This window comes from Haematobia irritans, chromosome 5, assembly GCF_050003625.1.
Source record: "Haematobia irritans isolate KBUSLIRL chromosome 5, ASM5000362v1, whole genome shotgun sequence".
Classification (NCBI taxonomy): domain Eukaryota; kingdom Metazoa; phylum Arthropoda; class Insecta; order Diptera; family Muscidae; genus Haematobia; species Haematobia irritans.
Genome location: NC_134401.1, coordinates 121,322,161 through 121,341,573, shown reverse-complemented (window position 1 = coordinate 121,341,573; position 19,413 = coordinate 121,322,161). Strand labels below are relative to the sequence as shown.

Genomic DNA, 19,413 nt, shown 5'->3' with positions numbered 1-19,413 from the left:
TTTGACAAAATTTTCTATAGAAATATAACATTTTCTTGTTCCTATGCCACATTTCAGTATCGTTTCCCAAGCTCTAGTTAATGGGGTCTTCATTCGCTTGTTTATGTCAACATAACTTCAATTTGAATAACATTTCCTTTCTGTGAACCTCGTATAATTCCACAAGTCTAGCGTTAAGCGTTCCTCTGGCAAACACATGTCTCCTCTAATGATATTTCCATTTATTCTCGTATTCCACAGATAACGATCATTTGGTCAATTTGAAGTTGCAACAAACGGCAAAGTTAATCGACGATGCATTTGTTTTTATCCGACGTTCGGCGAACACATCACAACTGGTGGAGAACTCACATAAATTAGCGGAACGTTTGGAGAAATGTTTCTATCACAATGAGAATTCCGCTTTGGATTTATGTGATAATGACAATGTGGTAAGTTAAGTGTCACAACGAATGAGGCCGCAGCATCTTGAAAAACCAAGTTATTCAAATATGACCTTTTTCATTGTATAGCGTGGAGTTTATCACCACAATCAGACAGACTATATTATACATCCATTACCCGAAAGATTTGGAAATAATACCCATATTATACTCGAGACAGAGGGAGAAGTATATGACTCTCTTTGGTCAAATTCCTCAGTATTAAATGAAAATATTCAATTTGAACCAGAAATGGAGGACTTCAATGATTTGAATATTGAAACTATGGCTGATTATGAGAATACAACAAGAGCCACCAGAAATATAGAAAATGATTCGTATAAACAGAGAGCGAGCGGAGATCACAGAAGAAAAACACATCACACACATGCGGGACCTTTAAATTTACGCTATAAGCCACGTCATCATCATCATCATCATCAGAATCTTCAACATAATTTGGAACATCATCACTCACAAAGACATCGGTCACATCATTCACCACAGCATAGTAAACATCACCGGCACCAACGTCCAGCATCAGATTCTCAAAAATCCTCAAAACGCTCCAGGCGTTTCATTGCACCTCTTAAGGATTGGCGTTCGGCCAATGATATCCTATATATAGAGACGGCAATTTTCGTTGATACCGATCTCTATACTCATATGGCGAAAAATTTTCCCAAAGATACCAGTTCTCATTTGATTCGATTCGTTTTGGCCATGATCAATGGGGTTCAATTGTTGTATCATCATCCATCGCTGGGTCGTCGAGTGAATTTCGTTTTGAAACGTTTGGAGATCTTGGAGAAAGATCCCTTGGATTTGGAACGATCAAGTGATATTGATGTATATCTGAGTAATTTTTGCAAATGGCAAACCCGTTGGAATACTGCCAGGGATTTGAAATTGCATTATGATCATGCAGTCATACTAACAGGTGAGTAATTTTAAATTTGAAAATAAAATAATTTTTTCATACCTGAAGAAAATATTTTTTCAAATTCCAAATAGCTAAGACACAAACCACATTTAGCATCGCCAAGATATCTTGGACAGGATGCACAGTGGGTCATTTTTCTACGTATTTCAATCCTGGTTTGTACTTTCCAATTGGAAATTGTATAAAATACAATTTTCTGGATTGCGACCTAGACTTTGATTACAAAAATGTGTCCACATGCACACGGATATGACTAGGTCGACTCAGAAGCCGGCCCTGAGCAATATTGCCAAAGACACCATATGTCTATTTCGTCTCCTTTTGGGTGTTGCAAACATATGCACCATCCAGAAAAAAATTTGGAAGTTCTTCTAAAGGCACAACTTTAAACGCGCTTCCACAAATATCCTTCCAGAGATGTTCTTTATATTAAATAATCAGGAAGTTCTTTTCATGCAATTTTTTTTAAAAACTCGCTTTTTTCATACTGTTAAAGGGAAATTTTAACATTTTTTTTGTTTCAAATATGTTAAAAACAGGGTGACGATTAATAAAATGGTATAAAGTATTTACATTTTGTCAAAAAAATCTAAATTCATTCTAGAACAAGTAAGGAAAGTCTAAAGTCGGGCGGGGCCGACTATATTATACCCTGCACCACTTCGTAGATCTAAATTTTCGATACCATATTACATCCGTCAAATGTGTTGGGGGCTATTAATAAAGGTTTGTCCCAAATACATAAATTTAAATATCACTCGATCTGGACAGAATTTGATAGACTTCTACAAAATCTATAGACTCAAAATTTAAGTCGGCTAATGCACTAGGGTGGAACACAATGTTAGTAAAAAACAAGTAAGGAAAGTCTAAAGTCGGGAGGGGCCGACTATATTATACCCTGCACCACTTTGTAGATCTAAATTTTCGATACCATATCACATCCGTCAAATGTGTTGGGGGCTACTAATAAAGGTTTGTCCCAAATACATACATTTAAATATCACTCGATTTGGACAGAATTTGATAGACTTTTACAACATCTATAGACTCAAAATTTAAGTCGGCTAATGCGCTAGGGTGGAACACAATTTTAGTAAAAAAAATATGGGAAACATTTAAATCTGAAGCTGAAGTTTATTTATGATTTATCGCTCGATATATACGTATTAGAAGTATAGGGAAATTAGAGTAATTTTTACAACTTTTCGACTAAGCAGTGGGGATTTTACAAGGCAAATGTTGGTATTTTGACCATTTGTGTCGAAATCAGAAAAACATATATATATATATATGGGATAGCTACAATGCTAATTCTACTCCCTGTGCCAAATTTCAACTAAATCGGAGCAAAAAATTGGGCTCTGTGGTCATATGAGTGTAAATCGGACGAAAGCTATATATGGGAGATATATCTAAATCTGAACCGATTTCAATAAAATTTTGCACACTACTAATTGTTCTCCTAGTGCAAAATTTCAACCAAATTGGGGTAAAACTCTGACTTCTGGGACCGTATTAGTCCACATCGGGCGAAAGATATATATGCGAGCTATATCTAAATCTGAACCGATTTCAATAAAATTTGGCACACTTGACTATAGTACTAATTGTTCTTCTTGTCGCAAAATTTTAAGCATATTAGGGTAAAACTCTGACTTCTGGGGCCATATAAGTCCATATCGGGCGAAATATATATATGGGAGCTATAACTAAATCTGAACCGATTTCTTCCAAAATCAATAGGGTTCTATTCTGAGCCAAACACATTTTTGTGCCAAATTTGACCTAGACTTTGATTATAAAATCAAACAGACAGACAGACAGACGGACATGGCTATATCAACTCAGGAGCCCACCCTGAGCATTTTTTGCCAAAGACACCATGTGTCTATCTCGTCTCCTTCTGGGTGTTGCAAACATATGCACTAATTTATAATACCCTGTTCCACAGTGTGACGCAGGGTATAAAAAACAAGGCCGAATCTTATGTACCCTCCACCATGGATTGCGTAAAAACTTCTACGAAAGACTGTTATACACAATCGAATTACTTGGATTGTGGTATCTTAAATCGTTTTCTAAATTGTGAGTTAGTCCATACGTGGTATATATTAGACAAAAAGGTATGTAAGTCTACAAATAATTACGAATCGATATGGACTTTTGCATGGTACGTAGGGAGCCAGAATTGAAATATGCGGGTCGCTTATATGGGGGCTGTATACAATTATGAACTTGATATGGACCAATTTTTGTGTGATTGGGGATCGATTTATCTGAGGACTATATATAACTATAGACCGATATGGACCTATTTAGGCATGGTTGTTAACGGCCATATACTAGCACAATGTACAAAATTTCAACTGACTCGGAGGAAATTTACTCCTCCAAGAGGCTCCAAAACCAAATCTCGGGATCGGTTTATATGGTATAGGTAAAATCTGGCGATCGGTTTATATGGAGCTATATATAACTATGCACCGATGTGGACCAATTTTTGCATGGTCATTAGAGACCATATACTAACACCATGTACCAAATTTCAGCCGGATCGGATGAAATTTGCTTCTCTTAGAGGCTCCGAAAGCCAAATCGGGGGATCGGTTTATATGGGGGCTATATATAATTATGGACCGATGTGGACCAATTTTTGCATGGTTGTTAGAGACCATATACTAGGTTAGGTTATGTGGCAGCCCGATGTATCAGGCTCACTTAGACTATTCAGTCCATTGTGATACCACATTGGTGAACTTCTCTCTTATCACTCAGTGCTGCCCGATTCCATGTTAAGCTCAATGACAAGGGACCTCCTTTTTGTAGCCGAGTCCGAACGGCGTTCCACATTGCAGTGAAACCACTTAGAGAAGCTTTGAAACCTCGGAAATGTCACCAGCATTACTGAGGTGGGATAATCCACCGCTGAAAAACTTTTTGGTGTTCGGTCGAAGCAGGAATCGAACCCACGACCTTTTGTATGCAAGGCGGGCATGCTAACCATTGCACCACGGGCTATACGTAAAAGTGGGCCGATATGGCCCATTTGCAATACCATCCGACCTACATCAATAACAACTACTTGTGCCAAGTTTCAAGTCGATAGCTTGTTTCGTTCGGAAGTTAGCGTGATTTCAACAGACGGACGGACGGGCATGCTCAGATCGACTCAGAATCTCACCACGACCCAGAATATATATACTTTATGGGGCCTTAGAGCAATATTTCGATGTGTTACAAACGGAATGACATAGTTAATATACCCCCCATCCTATGGTGGAGGATATAAAAATTATTTCAAAAAATCAAATTTTTAATCAAACTAAAAACACAGTAAAAAACAGTTAAATGTGATTGAAAATATCTACACTGAAAAAAATATTGACCTAATATGGAAGATTATGTAACTTAAGTTTTAGGATTCAAAATTTACGCAATGCTAAGGACAAAATTCTTTAAAACAATGACATTTTAATTAAAAGAAAGTTTATAATCCTTGCTTCAAAATTTTTTTTCATTAAATTCAGGACACAAATCTTGAAATTTTACATCTCTCAGCTGAAGTTGTAGATGTTTGAAGTAAGGCAAATTTCCGTTAAAATAAAGAACAACATTTTTAATTTAAAGAAATCGTCTTTAACTCAACTGACATATTGAATTTTTAAATTTAAGATAAAAACGCCTCAAATATAGGCCAACACTTTTTAAGGATTTGCATCTTTGGTTTAAAGTTTTTTTTTTAGCATTAAGAAAATACTTTTTACTTTGCAGTACTTGCCATAATTTGGATTCTGAAACTGGAATTTGTTTGTACAAGAATACCTTTATTAATATATCACAAAAAGAAAATAAAAACTCGATGATGAGATCTGTGTCCAAATTTAATTTATTTGATCCTGGATTGAAAGTCAGGGAGGTCCGTAAAAGACTCCTTTATTTTAAAGAAGCCGCATCTTTGGCTCGGAATCAATACCAAAATCCTTAAGGGAAGGTCAAAATCTTTGGATCCAAGTAAACTTTTTTTGAGTGTAGTTAATTAAAATATTAATTGAGTTTTGCAATCAACGTTTTTAATTAAATCAATAAAAATTAATTGAAATAAAATCAATTGATTATTTAACTGGTATTACTATCATTTTCGTGATTGAAGACATTTCAATCAATGAATTTCGTGATTGAATGAGAAAAGGTGTTTTTTTTTCTGTATATATATAAACTCTCCTTATAAACCGACTCCCAGATTTATATTCTGGAGCCTTCTGCATTAGCAAATTTCATCTGATTGGTTTGAAATTTGGAATGTGAGGGCAGGATGTACCCCCCCCCCCAAATTAAACGAACACCAGATTTATTTTTTTGGAGCCTCCTGCAGGAGCAAAGTTTATCCGATGCCCTGTAGGCCGCATATAACTCGGTCCTCAGATTTGACTTATTGAGCCTCATAGGGGAGTGGTATGTGATTCTTATAATTAATCTGCCCTTTTGGTCTAACATAGACTCCATATGGATAACGTACAATTTAGAATACAATGTTAAGAAGTTTTAAGATGTCTTGTCATGGGCAACAGCTACCACAACCGATTCGATTGTAGATGACACGTTTCAGTAAATGGGGTGGGATATTACATATCATGGTCATTAGATTATTAAAGTTTCACTTTCTTATAAAAGTTATTTTCAATTTCGGTTTTCGCCTTCACATCACTTCAATTAAAAAGTTTATCCGTTCCACATGCCACTGAATTAATCAGAATTATTACTCCATAGTATTCTTAATGATGGCCACCGTGCAATTCTGTAATCAATCACCATAGTCATCAATAAAAAATAAAAATATTAAAAATTCATTAGAACAATTTTCCCTTTTATTTTCAAGGTCTCGATTTATATGTGGTGGATAAGAATGGCAAACTGATCAGTCAAGTGGTTGGACTCGCACCAGTTGCAGGCATGTGCATAGAAACCTCTTCGTGCACCATTAACGAGGGCAAACACTTCGAGAGTGTTTTTGTGGTGGCGCATGAAATTGGCCACAAGTAAGTACGTTGGCTAAAACCCCATGGTGTTAAATGAATGAACCAAGTGAATGCATCACGGCATAGATGCCATGTCATGGAGTAATATTTACATACATTTTATTTTTTTTACTTTTATAAAAACAACACTAATAATAATAATTAATTATTTATTATTATTAATTATTAATTATTATATTTGTTTAATATGTTTATTTCAACAGTTTAGGTATGCGTCATGATAGCAGTGAAAATGGCTGTGAGCCCACCTCCCACATTATGTCACCTACCTTGGGTAGTGGTAAAATTACTTGGTCTAAATGTTCTCGAGAATCATTGAATGTGTTTTTAGAGTAAGTAGTAAGGATCGAAGGGTTATGAAAATTAATTTATTGCTAATTCCATTTATTTTATAGAAAACCTCAAGCTAAATGCCTTTTTAATCGAGCAGAATTCAATCAGAATTTAGATCATTCCGCCGAAGGAATATTACCTGGCGAACGTTTTGATGCCAATCAACAATGTATGTTGAAATATGGCAAAGAATCTACAAAGGCTCGAAGTCAATCGTTGGCCGATGTCTGTCGAGACTTGCATTGTCAGAGAGAGCGTTATACGTGGACTTCACATCCAGCTCTAGAGGGGACATCATGTGGTGATAATATGGTATACTTATATTTTTTAATATCTTCAATATTTCGATACAAACTATTGATTTTCTTTCTCTCTCTACAGTGGTGTCGCAGCGGATTTTGTGTTGCCAAACGTGTAGATTTGAATTCGGCCACGAAACAAAAATCTGCTCTTAACAAAGCAAATTATGAAAAGACAAATCTTTCGGATAATCCCAAGTACAGTAATTTGATTCATGAATATCAAAAGGTATGCATAAAATAAAATTAATTGAGTCATTCAATTAACATTTAATTAAAATTACCCTAAGGAAGTTGTCACATTAACCATGACTTCATTTGAGGTTTTAAGAGATTTAAGTAACCCAATGTCAGAGCCGAACCCTTAAGGTATCATTTTCATGACGTATCTTTAGGGTTGTAGAGTTTTTTTTTTCAGAAATAGCAACCCATGCTCCGAAGATTTGAATAAAACGAATCAATTGAAGCTGGCGAGAAATTTTCATTGCACTGATGTAATTTTTTTCGACCGATTCAAGATTTTTGAATAGCACGAATGATCTTCGTCCAACTTGAGGCGTGCCTTCAAGGTTAATTTCGCCATTTTTGAACTTCGCGAACCATTTTTGTGCAGTAGATATGATTACCACACCTATTCAGTACTTACGGTACGGTCAAACTAGAAAAATATTTGACAGAAATCAAAAAAGAATTCGTGACCACCGTGAAACCGGAAAACAGTTTTAGCTCATATTGGGTATATAACATCACGATGGGCAATATTTTCCAAAAACCTTACCCAGATATATTAAAAATAGTCCTGGAAAAGGTGTGACACTCAGTTTGGTCAAATATTTGCCTAGTGTGACCACACCCTAACTTTATTTGTCCCGAGCAGGTTCGTCTATTTTGTGAACTCGATGTAAAACAGATTTCTCCTGGATAGAAGACTTCTCGAATGTCCAACAGGAAGCAATGCTGGTATGCATACCCAAAGCTGGAACGTTCAATCCCTGCTTCGACCAAACAGCAAAAAAAAAAACTTTTCAGCGGTGGACTATCTCCTTTCAGTAATGCTGGTGACATTTCTGAGTTTTTCTGAGCTTCTCTAAGTAGTTTCACTGCAATGTGAAACGGCGCTCGGACTCGGCTATAAATGGAAGATCCATTGTCATTAAGCTAAACATGGAATCGGGCAGGACTCAGTGATAAGAAAGAATTTCTCACTGTAGTATCACATTGGGCTGAATAGTGAGCCTGAAATATCGGGAAGCCACTCAGTGTTGCCACAATGAATTTTTTTTTTGGACCAAGATTTTTCCAAAATCGGACCAAATTCCTACCAGCGGACCATTTTTCCAAATTAAATTAATATCATTTGAAAGCTAAATATTTCAAAATTTTACTTCGATAGAATTTTTTGTCAAATTGTTATTTCTATTCAAAATTTTTATTTCTATTTATTTCTATAGAAAATTTTGTCAAAATTTTATTTCTATAGAAAATTTTGTCAAAATTTTATTTCTATAGAAAATTTTGCCAAAATTTTATTTCTATAGAAAATTTTGCCAAAATTTTATTTCTATAGAAAATTTTGTCAGAATTTTATTTCTATAGAAAATTTTCTCAAAATTTTATTTCTATAGAAAATTTGTCAAAATTTTATTTCTATAGAAAATGTTGTCAAAATTTTATTTCTATAGAATTCTTTGTCAAAATTTTATATCTATAAAAAAAATTGTAAAAATTTAATTTCTATAGAAAAATTTGTCAAAATTTTATTTCTATAGAAAATGTTGTCACAATTTTATTTCTATTGAAAATTTTGTCAAAAATTTATTTCTATAGAAAATTTTGTCAAAGTTTTATTTCTATAGAAAATGTTGTCAAAATTTTATTTCTATAGAATTCTTTGTCAAAATTTTATTTCTATAAAAAAAATTGTAAAAATTTAATTTCTATAGAAAAATTTTGTCAAAATTTTATTTCTATAGAAAATGTTGTCACAATTTTATTTCTATTGAAAATTTTGTCAAAAATTTATTTCTATAGAAAATTTTATCAAAATTTCATTTCATTAAGAAATTTTGTCAAAATTTCATTTCATTAGGAAATTTTGTCATATCATTGCTATAGTAAATGTATCCAAAACTTTATTTCAATAAAAAAATTTTATTTCTATAGAAAATTTTGTCAAACTTTTATTTCTATAGAAAGTTATTGCAAAATTTTATTTTTATTTTTACAAATTTTTTGCATTATTTTGTATCTATACAAATTTTTTTTTAAAGTTTATTTCTGTACAAAATTTTATTTCTATAGAAAACATTGCTAAAATTTTATTTGTATAGAAATTTATGTCAAAATTGTATTTCATTTATTTTGAAAAAATACCGATTTAACGAAAATGGACAAAATTCAACCAAATTTTATTGGGTCCGACCATTGGACCAAATTTAAAAATTTACATTTTTATTTCTATTTATTTCTATAGAAAATTTTGTCAAAATTTTATTTCAATAGAAAGTTTTGTCAACATTTTATTTCTATAGAATTCTTTGTCAAAATTTTATTTCAATAAAAACATTTGTAAAAATTTAATTTCTATAGAAAATTTTGTCAAAACTTTATTTCTATAGAAAATGTTGTCACAATTTTATTTCTATTAAAAATTGTGTCAAAGATTTATTTCTATAGAATTTTTTGTCAAAGTTTTATTTCTGTAGAAAACTTTGTTAAAATTTTAGTTAATTAGAAATTTTTGCAAAATTTATTTCTATAGAAAATTTTATCAAAATTTAATTTCATTCGTAAATTTTGTCATAATTTCATTGCTATAGTAAATGTATCCAAAACTTTATTTCAATAAAAAAAAAATTATTTCTATAGAAAATTTTGTCAAACTTTTATTTCTATAGAAAATTTGTCAAACTTTTATTTCTATAGAATTCTTTGTCAAAATTTTATTTTTAGTTTTGTCAAAATTTTATTTCTATAAAAAAATTGTAAAAATTTAATTTCTATAGAATTCGTTGTCAAAATTTTATTTCTATAAAAAAATTGGTAAAAATTTAATTTCTATAGAAAACTTTGTTAAAATTTTATTTCTATAGAAAAAGTTGTCACATTTTTATTTCTATTGAAAATTTTGTCAAAATTTTATTTCTATAGAAAATTTTGTCAAAATTTTATTTCTATAGAAAATTTTGTCAAAATGTTATTTCTATAGAAAATTTTGTCAAAATTTTATTTCTATAGAAAATTTTGTCAAAACTTTATTTCTATAGAATTCTTTGTCAAAATTTTATTTCTATAAAAAACTTTGTAAAAATTTTATTTCTATAGAAAGCTTTGTTAAAATTTTATTTCTATAGAAAATTTTGTCAAAATTTTATTTCCATAGAAAATTTTGTCAAAATTTTATTTCTATAAAAAAAATTAATTTCTTTAGAAAACTTTGTTAAAATTTTATTTCTATAGAAAGTGTTGTCACAATTTTATTTCTATTGAAAATTTTGTCAAAAATTTATTTCTATAGAATATTTTGTCAAAGTTTTATATCTGTAGAAAACTTTGTTAACATTTTAGTTAATTAGAAATTTTTTTCAAATTTTATTTCTATAGAAAATTTTATCTAAATTTCATTTCATTAGGAAATTTTGTCATAATTTCAGTGCTATAGTAAATGTATCCAAAACTTTATTTCAATAAAAAAAATTATTTCTATAGAAAATTTTGTCAAACTTTTATTTCTATAGAAAATTTGTCAAACTTTTATTTCTATAGAAAGTTATTGCAAAATTTTATTTTTATTTTTATTTTTACAAAATTTTTATTTTGTATCTATACAAAATTTTTTTTAAAGTTTATTTCTGTACAAAATTTTATTTCAATAGAAAACATTGTTAAAATTTTATTTGTATAGAAATTTTTGTCAAAAATGTATTTCATTTATTTTGAAAAAATACCGACCAAAATCAACCAAAATTTTATTTCTATAGAAAATTTTGTCAAAATTTTATTTCTATAGAAAATGTTGCCACAATTTTATTTCTATAGAAAATTTTGTCAAAAATTTATTTCTATAAAATTTTTTGTCAAAGTTTTATTTCTGTAGAAAATTTTGTCAAAATGTTATTTCTATAGAAAATTTTGTCAATATTTTATTTCTATTGAAAATTTTGTCAAAATTTTATTTCTATAGAAAATGTTGTCACAATTTTATTTCTATTGAAAATTTTGTCAAAAATTTATTTCCATAGAATTTTTTGTCAAAGTTTTATTTCTGTAGAAAACTTTGTTAAAATTTTAGTTAATTAGAAATTTTTTTCAAATTTTATTTCTATAGAAAATTTTACCTAAATTTCATTTCATTAGGAAATTTTGTCATAATTTCAGTGCTATAGTAAATGTATCCAAAACTTTATTTCAATAAAAAAATTTATTTCTATAGAAAATTTTGTCAAACTTTTATTTCTATAGAAAATTTGTCAAACTTTTATTTCTATAGAAAGTTATTGCAAAATTTTATTTTTATTTTTACAAAATTTTTGCATTATTTTGTATCTATACAATTTTTTTAACGTTTATTTCTGTACAAAATTTTATTTCTATAGAAAATATTGTTAAAATTTTATTTGTATAGAAATTTTAGTGAAAATTGTATTTCTATTAATTTTGAAAAAAATACCGATTTAACGAAAATGGAACAAAATCAACCAAATTCTATTTGGTCTGACCATCGAAGCAAATTTAAAAATTTATAATTTTTCGGGGCAATTTTGGTCCGATCGGACGAAAATGGCAACCCTGATGCCACTATACCTAACCTAACTTTAACCTGGAACGGAAAGTTATGTGGCTTCGAAAGGTTAGTTTGGTGCAGCTGGCGAAGACCATGGATAGAGAAGGCAACATCCTGATGAAAAGCAGGACCGCGAGCGAAATACTAAATTTAAGCAACAGTCCCATGTGAAGGTTAGGTTAGGTTGGAAAAGGTTCGACTTGTCAAATTGTCTCCACCTGTCGACCCGTCTACAGGTCGACTAATTGGGCCTAACTCTTGGTCATTGCCCAAATTTATAACTCCAGTCGATACCCGTCCACTGGGCCCTGAAGTTAGCAACCCAGTGGATGTCTTTGAATTTCTCTGCATGGTGGCCTAATATCCCACCACACTTGAAATTCGTAGTATGTACTTATTACGATGATTTTATCCCCTATTAGAAAACACGTCCGTTCCGTTCGACGGTTGAATAGACGGTCCCATGTGAAGGGACGATTGGCGGAGCCAGCCCTGTCTTATGAGGGATTTGAATCTGACAGTTACACTGACGACACTGCACAGAAAAAGATATCACCAGGAGGGCCGAGATAATTTTGACCAGACACATAAATGGAGGGTATATTGGTGTTGGACGCGAGTTTCATTTTAGCAAATATAGGGCTTGTGGCCAGAACGATTTTAGAGCAGTGTAACTGTCACTGTCACTGTTTCCTTCTTTCACAAGATGGAAACTTCGACATTTGAGACTAGAAATTATACAGAAATGCATGGAATTTTTAGGAATACTAAATTCCTTTTTAAACCAAAGTATCCAAGGTTTTTTTGGTAGGAGAACAATAAGCTTTCCATATTGAAATTTACAATCTTGCGAAATTTTAGATTGTTTAACGATAATCGCAAATTTATCTCATATTGTCACTTATAAATTTTCCATATAAAAATTTAAATTTTTCCGGATTTTCATTGCATTTTGGATTTCTTGACGGTTATCACGAATTTAGCAGACTTCTCCTCGATAGCAGACTTTCAGAAAGTTCGACAGGAAGCAAGGCTAGAATGCATACCTAAACTTGGAATGGATAGATGTGATGACAGATACTGTGCCAAGCATATACCAATATATAGAAATATAGAAATCGGGAGAATTAACATATGGTAGTTACATCTATTTATGGACCTAAAATACCTCTAAATTTAGAATTTCAGGCAAATCGGATAAAAATTGCGTTGACTAAAAGCCAAAGAAATCAAATCGGGAGATCGGTCTACATGGGGGATATATCAAAATTTGGCTCGATAGACCCCATATTCGGCTTACTTTTGTGTTGACCCAAAAAACCTCTACATTTTGAAACTCAGGCAAATCGGATAAAAATTGGATTGTCTAGACCCTCGAGACCCAACATCGGGGGGCGAGATAATTCTGACCGTACACGTAGATGGAGGGTAAATCGGTGTTGAATGGGAGTTTCAAGCATTAGCAAATGTGGGGAGGACGACTTTTCAGAAGATGGGAACCTCGACATTTTAGACGATAAATTATGCAGAAATATATCAGCATTATGGATTTCTTGGCGGTTAACACGAATCTAGTGAATTTACGAGCAAAATATGTTTTCCATATAAAAATTTTGATTTTTACGTTTACGTTAGCGGTGATCTCGAACTTAGCTCTTTTTCACTTTAGGACACAAAAAAGTTTTTCATGTAAAATTTTGAGAATATCTGATTTCTAGACATAAATTCTTAAATAAAATTAAATATACCCTAACAGTCACATTATCTTGTTATTTGTACATCCTTTGCATACCATAACCAGAGGGTTGGAAAGATCTATTAAAATAAAATTATAATTGTTAAATTGATGAAGTTTTATTCAAATTTGCTTTATCCAAAAAAAAAAATATTCACAAGTTATTAAAAATTTAGAAATATTTTATTATTTTCTACTAATCAATTATTTTTCTTACAACTTGCTAGACTTCCAGCATTTGGAGTGAATGGAGTGAACCCAGTACCTGTGATTCCACTTGCTTGTATGGACCCTCGAAACGTCTAAGGGAGGGTAGTACTGGCCTTAAAACCTATGCGCGTAAATGTATCGATTACAATCCACGTTGTAAGGTGGATAAATATCGTAAATATGAAACTTGTGTGGCCAAACAATGCTACAGTTTACGAATGGTGACAATAGCCGATTTTGCCAAACAGATTTGTGAGAGGGCCCAGAAGTTTGACAACGACTTAACTGGTGAAGGTGAACAGATAAACGGCAATACGGAAGAATCCTGTAAAGTCTATTGTAAGACAAAGTCAAATGGAACCAAATCTCGAAATTGGACATATCCCGATGGTACCACATGTCGTTCACATTTGAATGGTGATGATGAGCCATCGTATTGTATTTCGGGTCGTTGTCAGAAATTCTCATGTGATAATTCTACTGAAAATCTATATAAAATGGATAATATTTTCTGTAAGAAACAGGAAAAACAAGATGATAATACAATGGATAATGATACCATTAGAAGATCATCAACGTCATCATTTGGATCTTCGCCGTATACACATCAGAGCTATAGTAATCAGTTACCAATTGGACCACCAACAACAAGAGCAACTCCATCTGCTTATAATAGCTATGATGAGTATAAATATCGTCCTAATTCAAATCAAAATTATTATGATCATTCTAGTGGATCGGATCGAATATATGGACCTACCACTATTCGCAGTAAATATGAAAACGGTGAGTACTTCAAACAAATGAAGGAATATTTTACAAAAATTTTATGAAAAATGTACCACAAATCTACCAAATTTTAGTTTCTATAGAAAATTCTATTTTTATAGAAAATTTTGTCAAAATTTTATTTCCATAAAAAATTTTGTCAAAATTTTATTTCTATAGAAAATTTTGCCAAAATTTTATTTCTATAAAAAATGTTCTCAAAATTTTATTTCTATACAATTTTTTCGCAAAATTTTATGTCTATAGAAAATTTTCTCAAAATTTTATTTCTATAGAAAATTTTGTCAAAATTGTATTTCTATCGAAAATTTTATTTCTTTAGAAAATTTTGTCATAATTTTATTTCTATAAAAAATTTTGTCAAAATTTTATTTCTATAGAAAATGTTATTTCTTTAGGAAACTTTGTCAAAATTTTATTTCTATAGAAAATTGTGTCAAAATTTTATTTCTATAGAAAATTGTGTCAAAATTTTATTTCTATAAAAAATTTTGTTAAAATTTTATTTCTATAGAAAATTTTACCAAAATTTTATTTCTATCGAACATTTTGTTAAAATTTTATTTCTATAGGAATTTTTTTAAATTTTTATTTATATAGAAAATTTTGTCAAAATTTTATTTCAACAGAAATTTTTGTCAAAATTTTATTTCTGTAGAAAGTTTTGTCAAAATTTTAGTTTTGTAGAAAATTTTGTCAATATTTTATTTCTTTAGAAAATTTTGTCGAAATTTTATTTCTATAGAAAATTTTGTCAAAATTTTATTTCTATAGAAAAATTTGTCAAAATTTTATTTCTATAGATAATTGTGTCAAAATTTTATTTCTATAGAAAATTGTGTCAAAATTTTATTTCTATAAAAAATTTTGCTAAAATTTTATTTCTGTAGAAAATTTTGTCAAAATTTTAGTTCTGTAGAAAAATTTGTCAACATTTTATTTCTTTAGAAAATTTTTATAAAAATTTTATTTCTATAGAAAATTTTACCAACATTTTATTTCTATAGACAATTTCGTCAAAATTGTACTTCTATAGAAAATTTTGTGAAAATATTATTTGTATAGGAAAATTTGTTAAAATGTTATTTCTATAGAAAATTTTGCCAAAATTTTATTTCTATAGAAAATTTTCTGCAAATTTTATTTCTATAAAAATTTTGCTCAAAATTTTATTTCTATAGAAAATTTTATTTCTTTAGAAAATTTTGTCAAAATTTTATTACTACCGAAAATTTTGTCAAAATTTTATTTCTGTAGAAAATTGCGTCAAAATTTTATTTCTATAAAAAATTTTGTTAAGATTTTATTTCTATAAAAAAATTGGTTAAAATTTTATTTCTATAGAAAATTTTCTCAAAATTTCTATAGAAAATTGTATCAAAATTTTATTTCTATAGACAATTTTACCAAAATTTTATTTCAATAAAAATTTTTCTCAAAATTTTATTTTTATAGATAATTTGGTCAAAATTTTATTTCTACAGAAAAATTTTTCAAAATTTATTTCTCTGGATAATTTTGTCAAATTTTATTTCTACAGAAAATTTTGTCAAAATTTTATCAAAATTGTATTACTACAGAAAATTTTGTCAACATTTTATTTCTATAGAAAATTTTACCAAAATTTTATTCCTATAGAAAATGTTACCAAAATTTTATTTCTATAGAAAATTTTAACAACATTTTATTTCTAAAGCAAATTGCGTCAAAATTTTACTTCTATAGACAATTTCGTCAAAATGTTATTTCTATAGAAAATTTTGTCATAATTTTATTTCTATAGAAAATTTTTTCAAAATTTTATTTCTATAGAAAATTTTATTTCTTTAGAAAATTTTGTCAAAATATTATTTCTATAGAAAATGTTGTCAAAATATTATTTCTATAGAAAATGTTGTCAAAATTTTATTGCTATAGAAAATTGTGTCAAAATTTTATATTTATAGAAAATTGTGTCAAAATGTTATTTCTATAAAAAATTTTGTTAAAATTTTATTTCTATAGAAAATTTTACAAAAATTTTATATCTATAAAAATTTTTCTCAAATTTTTATTTCTATAGAAAACTTTACCAAAATTTTATTTCTATAGAAAGTTTGGTCAAAATTTTATTTCTACAGAAAAATTTTTCAAAATTGTATTTCTTTGGGAAATTTTGTCAAATTTTATTTCTATAGAAAATTTTGTCAAAATTTTATTTCTATCGAAAATTTTGTTAAAATTTTATTTCTATAGACAATTTCGTCAAAATTTTATTTTAAATTTTGTTAAAATGTTATTTCTATAGGAAATTTTGTCATAATTTTATTTCTATAAAAAATTTTGTCAAAATTTTATTTCTATAGAAAATTTTGCCAAAATTTTATTTCTATAGAAAATTTTATGAAAATTTTATTTTTAAAATTATTTTATTTATATTTTAAATTTTTTTTCAGAGGTCGCTGCTAAACCCTTCCACGGTCAACAATATAACCATGATCCGGTTCCCTACAAACGAAAATCTGATAATTATTCACCATGGAATAAATATAGCTATCGTTTGAATGATCGTACACCCTCTGAGAATTCAGTTTCGAAATCTGCTCCCGCGGTAGTTCCTCTGGGAGCAGGCGAGAATGAATGGATAGTTAAGTCGGGCTGTCATTCTAGTTGTATGGCTCGATCTAAAGGTATTCAGGTGGTTATGAATCGTAAGACTGGTGAAAAAAATTTACAGCTATGTACCCACTCGGTAAAGGTTGGCCATCTCTAACAATTTATCTATAATATGGAAATAATAATTATATGTATCCGTTATTTAGCCCTGTGAACGATTGCAAACAACTTCCGAATATGCTGATCACACATGTTCCCGTTATAAACTCAAAGTGCGAGGACTTTCGGGTCATGGTACACAAATTGCAGCTAGTGTTGAAGATCCCGATCGTAGTTGTCGTGTTGGTTGCCAGGATGAGTTTATTCAACATCGTTTCTATTTGGTAAATGGCAACTATGGTCATTTTCCCTTGGGTACACGATGTTCATCAAGTGATGAACGTTATTGTGTTCAAGGCAAATGCTTGGAATTTGGTCCAGACAAAATTCCCTTGCAAGAATCACATATAAGCTTGGCCTTGTTTCGTAGCAGGCGATCAGCCAGAAAGCATCATCATATAAGGAAGAAAAGAAGTTTTCTTTACTATGATCCTGTGAATATAACAGAGACCTTAACGCAAGACTTTATAGATAATATTGTGGACAGTATAATCACATTGGATGAAAAGAAAACAGCACAAGGTGAGTAAGACCAAGATGGAGCTGCTCTGCAGATCATGGGGATGGGTTTGTCTCTTGTGATATACACATGTTTCTATTGTAGAGAGTAGATAATACCCACTTTCATCGATGAATATTCAAGCAAGTTTTCACATGGTCTGCAGAGCACTTCCCTGAGTGAAATAAATCACGGAGTTGACTACTCATTGTAGGCGTATTTTACACCACAAGAAGATAATATCATTAACGATGTTTCATTTTTTTATATTACAGAAGATCCTCTTGTTGATCATCACATCGAATTTACTAATCCTATACATTATACCATGGACGAAGAGCAAACGAATTAATATTGCATATCTGATTGACTCTAGTGTTATATGGGCGTTTGAGAAAAAAGAGAGAGGTAGATAAGCAACCACTCTCATCTATAAGAGTATTATTTCCGTTTATTGCTCTTTACTGTACCTAATTTTAACGTCGTGCTGAGCGATCATCTCTTTCGTGTATATCTTAGCCACTCTCCCTCTTTTATTTTATTTTATTTTTTTTTTTAATATTTATTTATACAGATCATTTTTTGTAGTTGTAATAGATGTAGTTAATAAGTTTATATGCTAATGTATGTGTGTATGTAAATCTCTCTACTAAGCCGTGATATTTTAGTTTTAAAGCCTGATTTTACCTCTCTGCAGAAAGAAAACGAGAAGAATCTGTAAGAGAAAATAAAAGAGAAACAAAATTAGTATGAAACAAATAAATACTACTATGTATTTTTACAAATATATGTCGTTTTTACAAATAGACTCCCTTAATAATAGTTATATTGTAATTCTTTTCAAAATATTTGTTGGGTGATACTATTTTGTTGGGAGGTGTTAAATAGAGCTTTCGCTTTTACTCTCAATTCTATTGATATCCTTTCATGCTAACATGAAAATTCCATTAGCATGTTAATAATGACGACTTCTCGAATTAACCAATAATGAACAAATGCCTCAAATGTTTGTAGTGAATAGATAGAAACGTTGCAGGATAAAAACTTATATGTGCAATACTGAACTATAGATTGTACGAAATTCAAGCAATGTGTAGTAAATACAATTTCAAAATGTTCATATAGGAACAAAATTTCAACAGAATTTGCGATAGAAATAAAATTTTGACGAAATTTGTAATAGAAAGAAAAATTTCGAATAAAAATAAAATTCATATAAAAATAAAATTGTGATCAAATTTTCTATAGAAATAAAATTTCGACAAATTTTTCTATAGAAGTGGTTTCGATAAATTTTTCTATAGAAGTTGTTTCGACAAAATGTACTGTTGACATAACATTTTGACAAAATTTCAACTGGACGAAATAGAAAAAAAGATCCGTGAAAATTTGTTTTTAGAAACAACTTTTCTATGAACATTTTCTGTAGAAAAACGTTTTTTATGTAGCAAAAAAAAAAACAAAAAGGAAAAGAGATATGCTTACAAATTTGGTTAGGCAGTAGCCGACTATCAAACCTTTTTTCGGAAGGTTCAAGTGTAGTTCACTTTGGGTTGAGTGAATTACCCGAATTTATTCTGATAATTGGTTGATAGTTTTGCTGCAAG

General features: G+C 29.9%; 1 protein-coding gene across 3 annotated transcripts in view; it reads left to right on the top strand.

Moving 5' to 3' along the window:
• The window catches only part of stl (ADAMTS metallopeptidase stall), a 97,225-nt gene extending 78,634 nt beyond the window's left edge, over window positions 1–18,591 (top strand). For all 3 annotated transcript variants that reach the window (XM_075309602.1, XM_075309600.1, XM_075309601.1), the window contains exons 5-14: window positions 241–431; window positions 513–1,362; window positions 6,245–6,404; window positions 6,608–6,736; window positions 6,800–7,049; window positions 7,119–7,265; window positions 13,782–14,550; window positions 16,989–17,290; window positions 17,355–17,829; window positions 18,082–18,591. In XM_075309602.1, coding sequence (XP_075165717.1) covers window positions 241–431; window positions 513–1,362; window positions 6,245–6,404; window positions 6,608–6,736; window positions 6,800–7,049; window positions 7,119–7,265; window positions 13,782–14,550; window positions 16,989–17,290; window positions 17,355–17,829; window positions 18,082–18,158 — 3,350 coding nt within the window. In that variant the 3' untranslated portion in view covers window positions 18,159–18,591. The remainder of the gene's footprint in view (window positions 1–240; window positions 432–512; window positions 1,363–6,244; window positions 6,405–6,607; window positions 6,737–6,799; window positions 7,050–7,118; window positions 7,266–13,781; window positions 14,551–16,988; window positions 17,291–17,354; window positions 17,830–18,081) is intronic.
• Window positions 18,592–19,413: the final 822 nt, after the last annotated feature.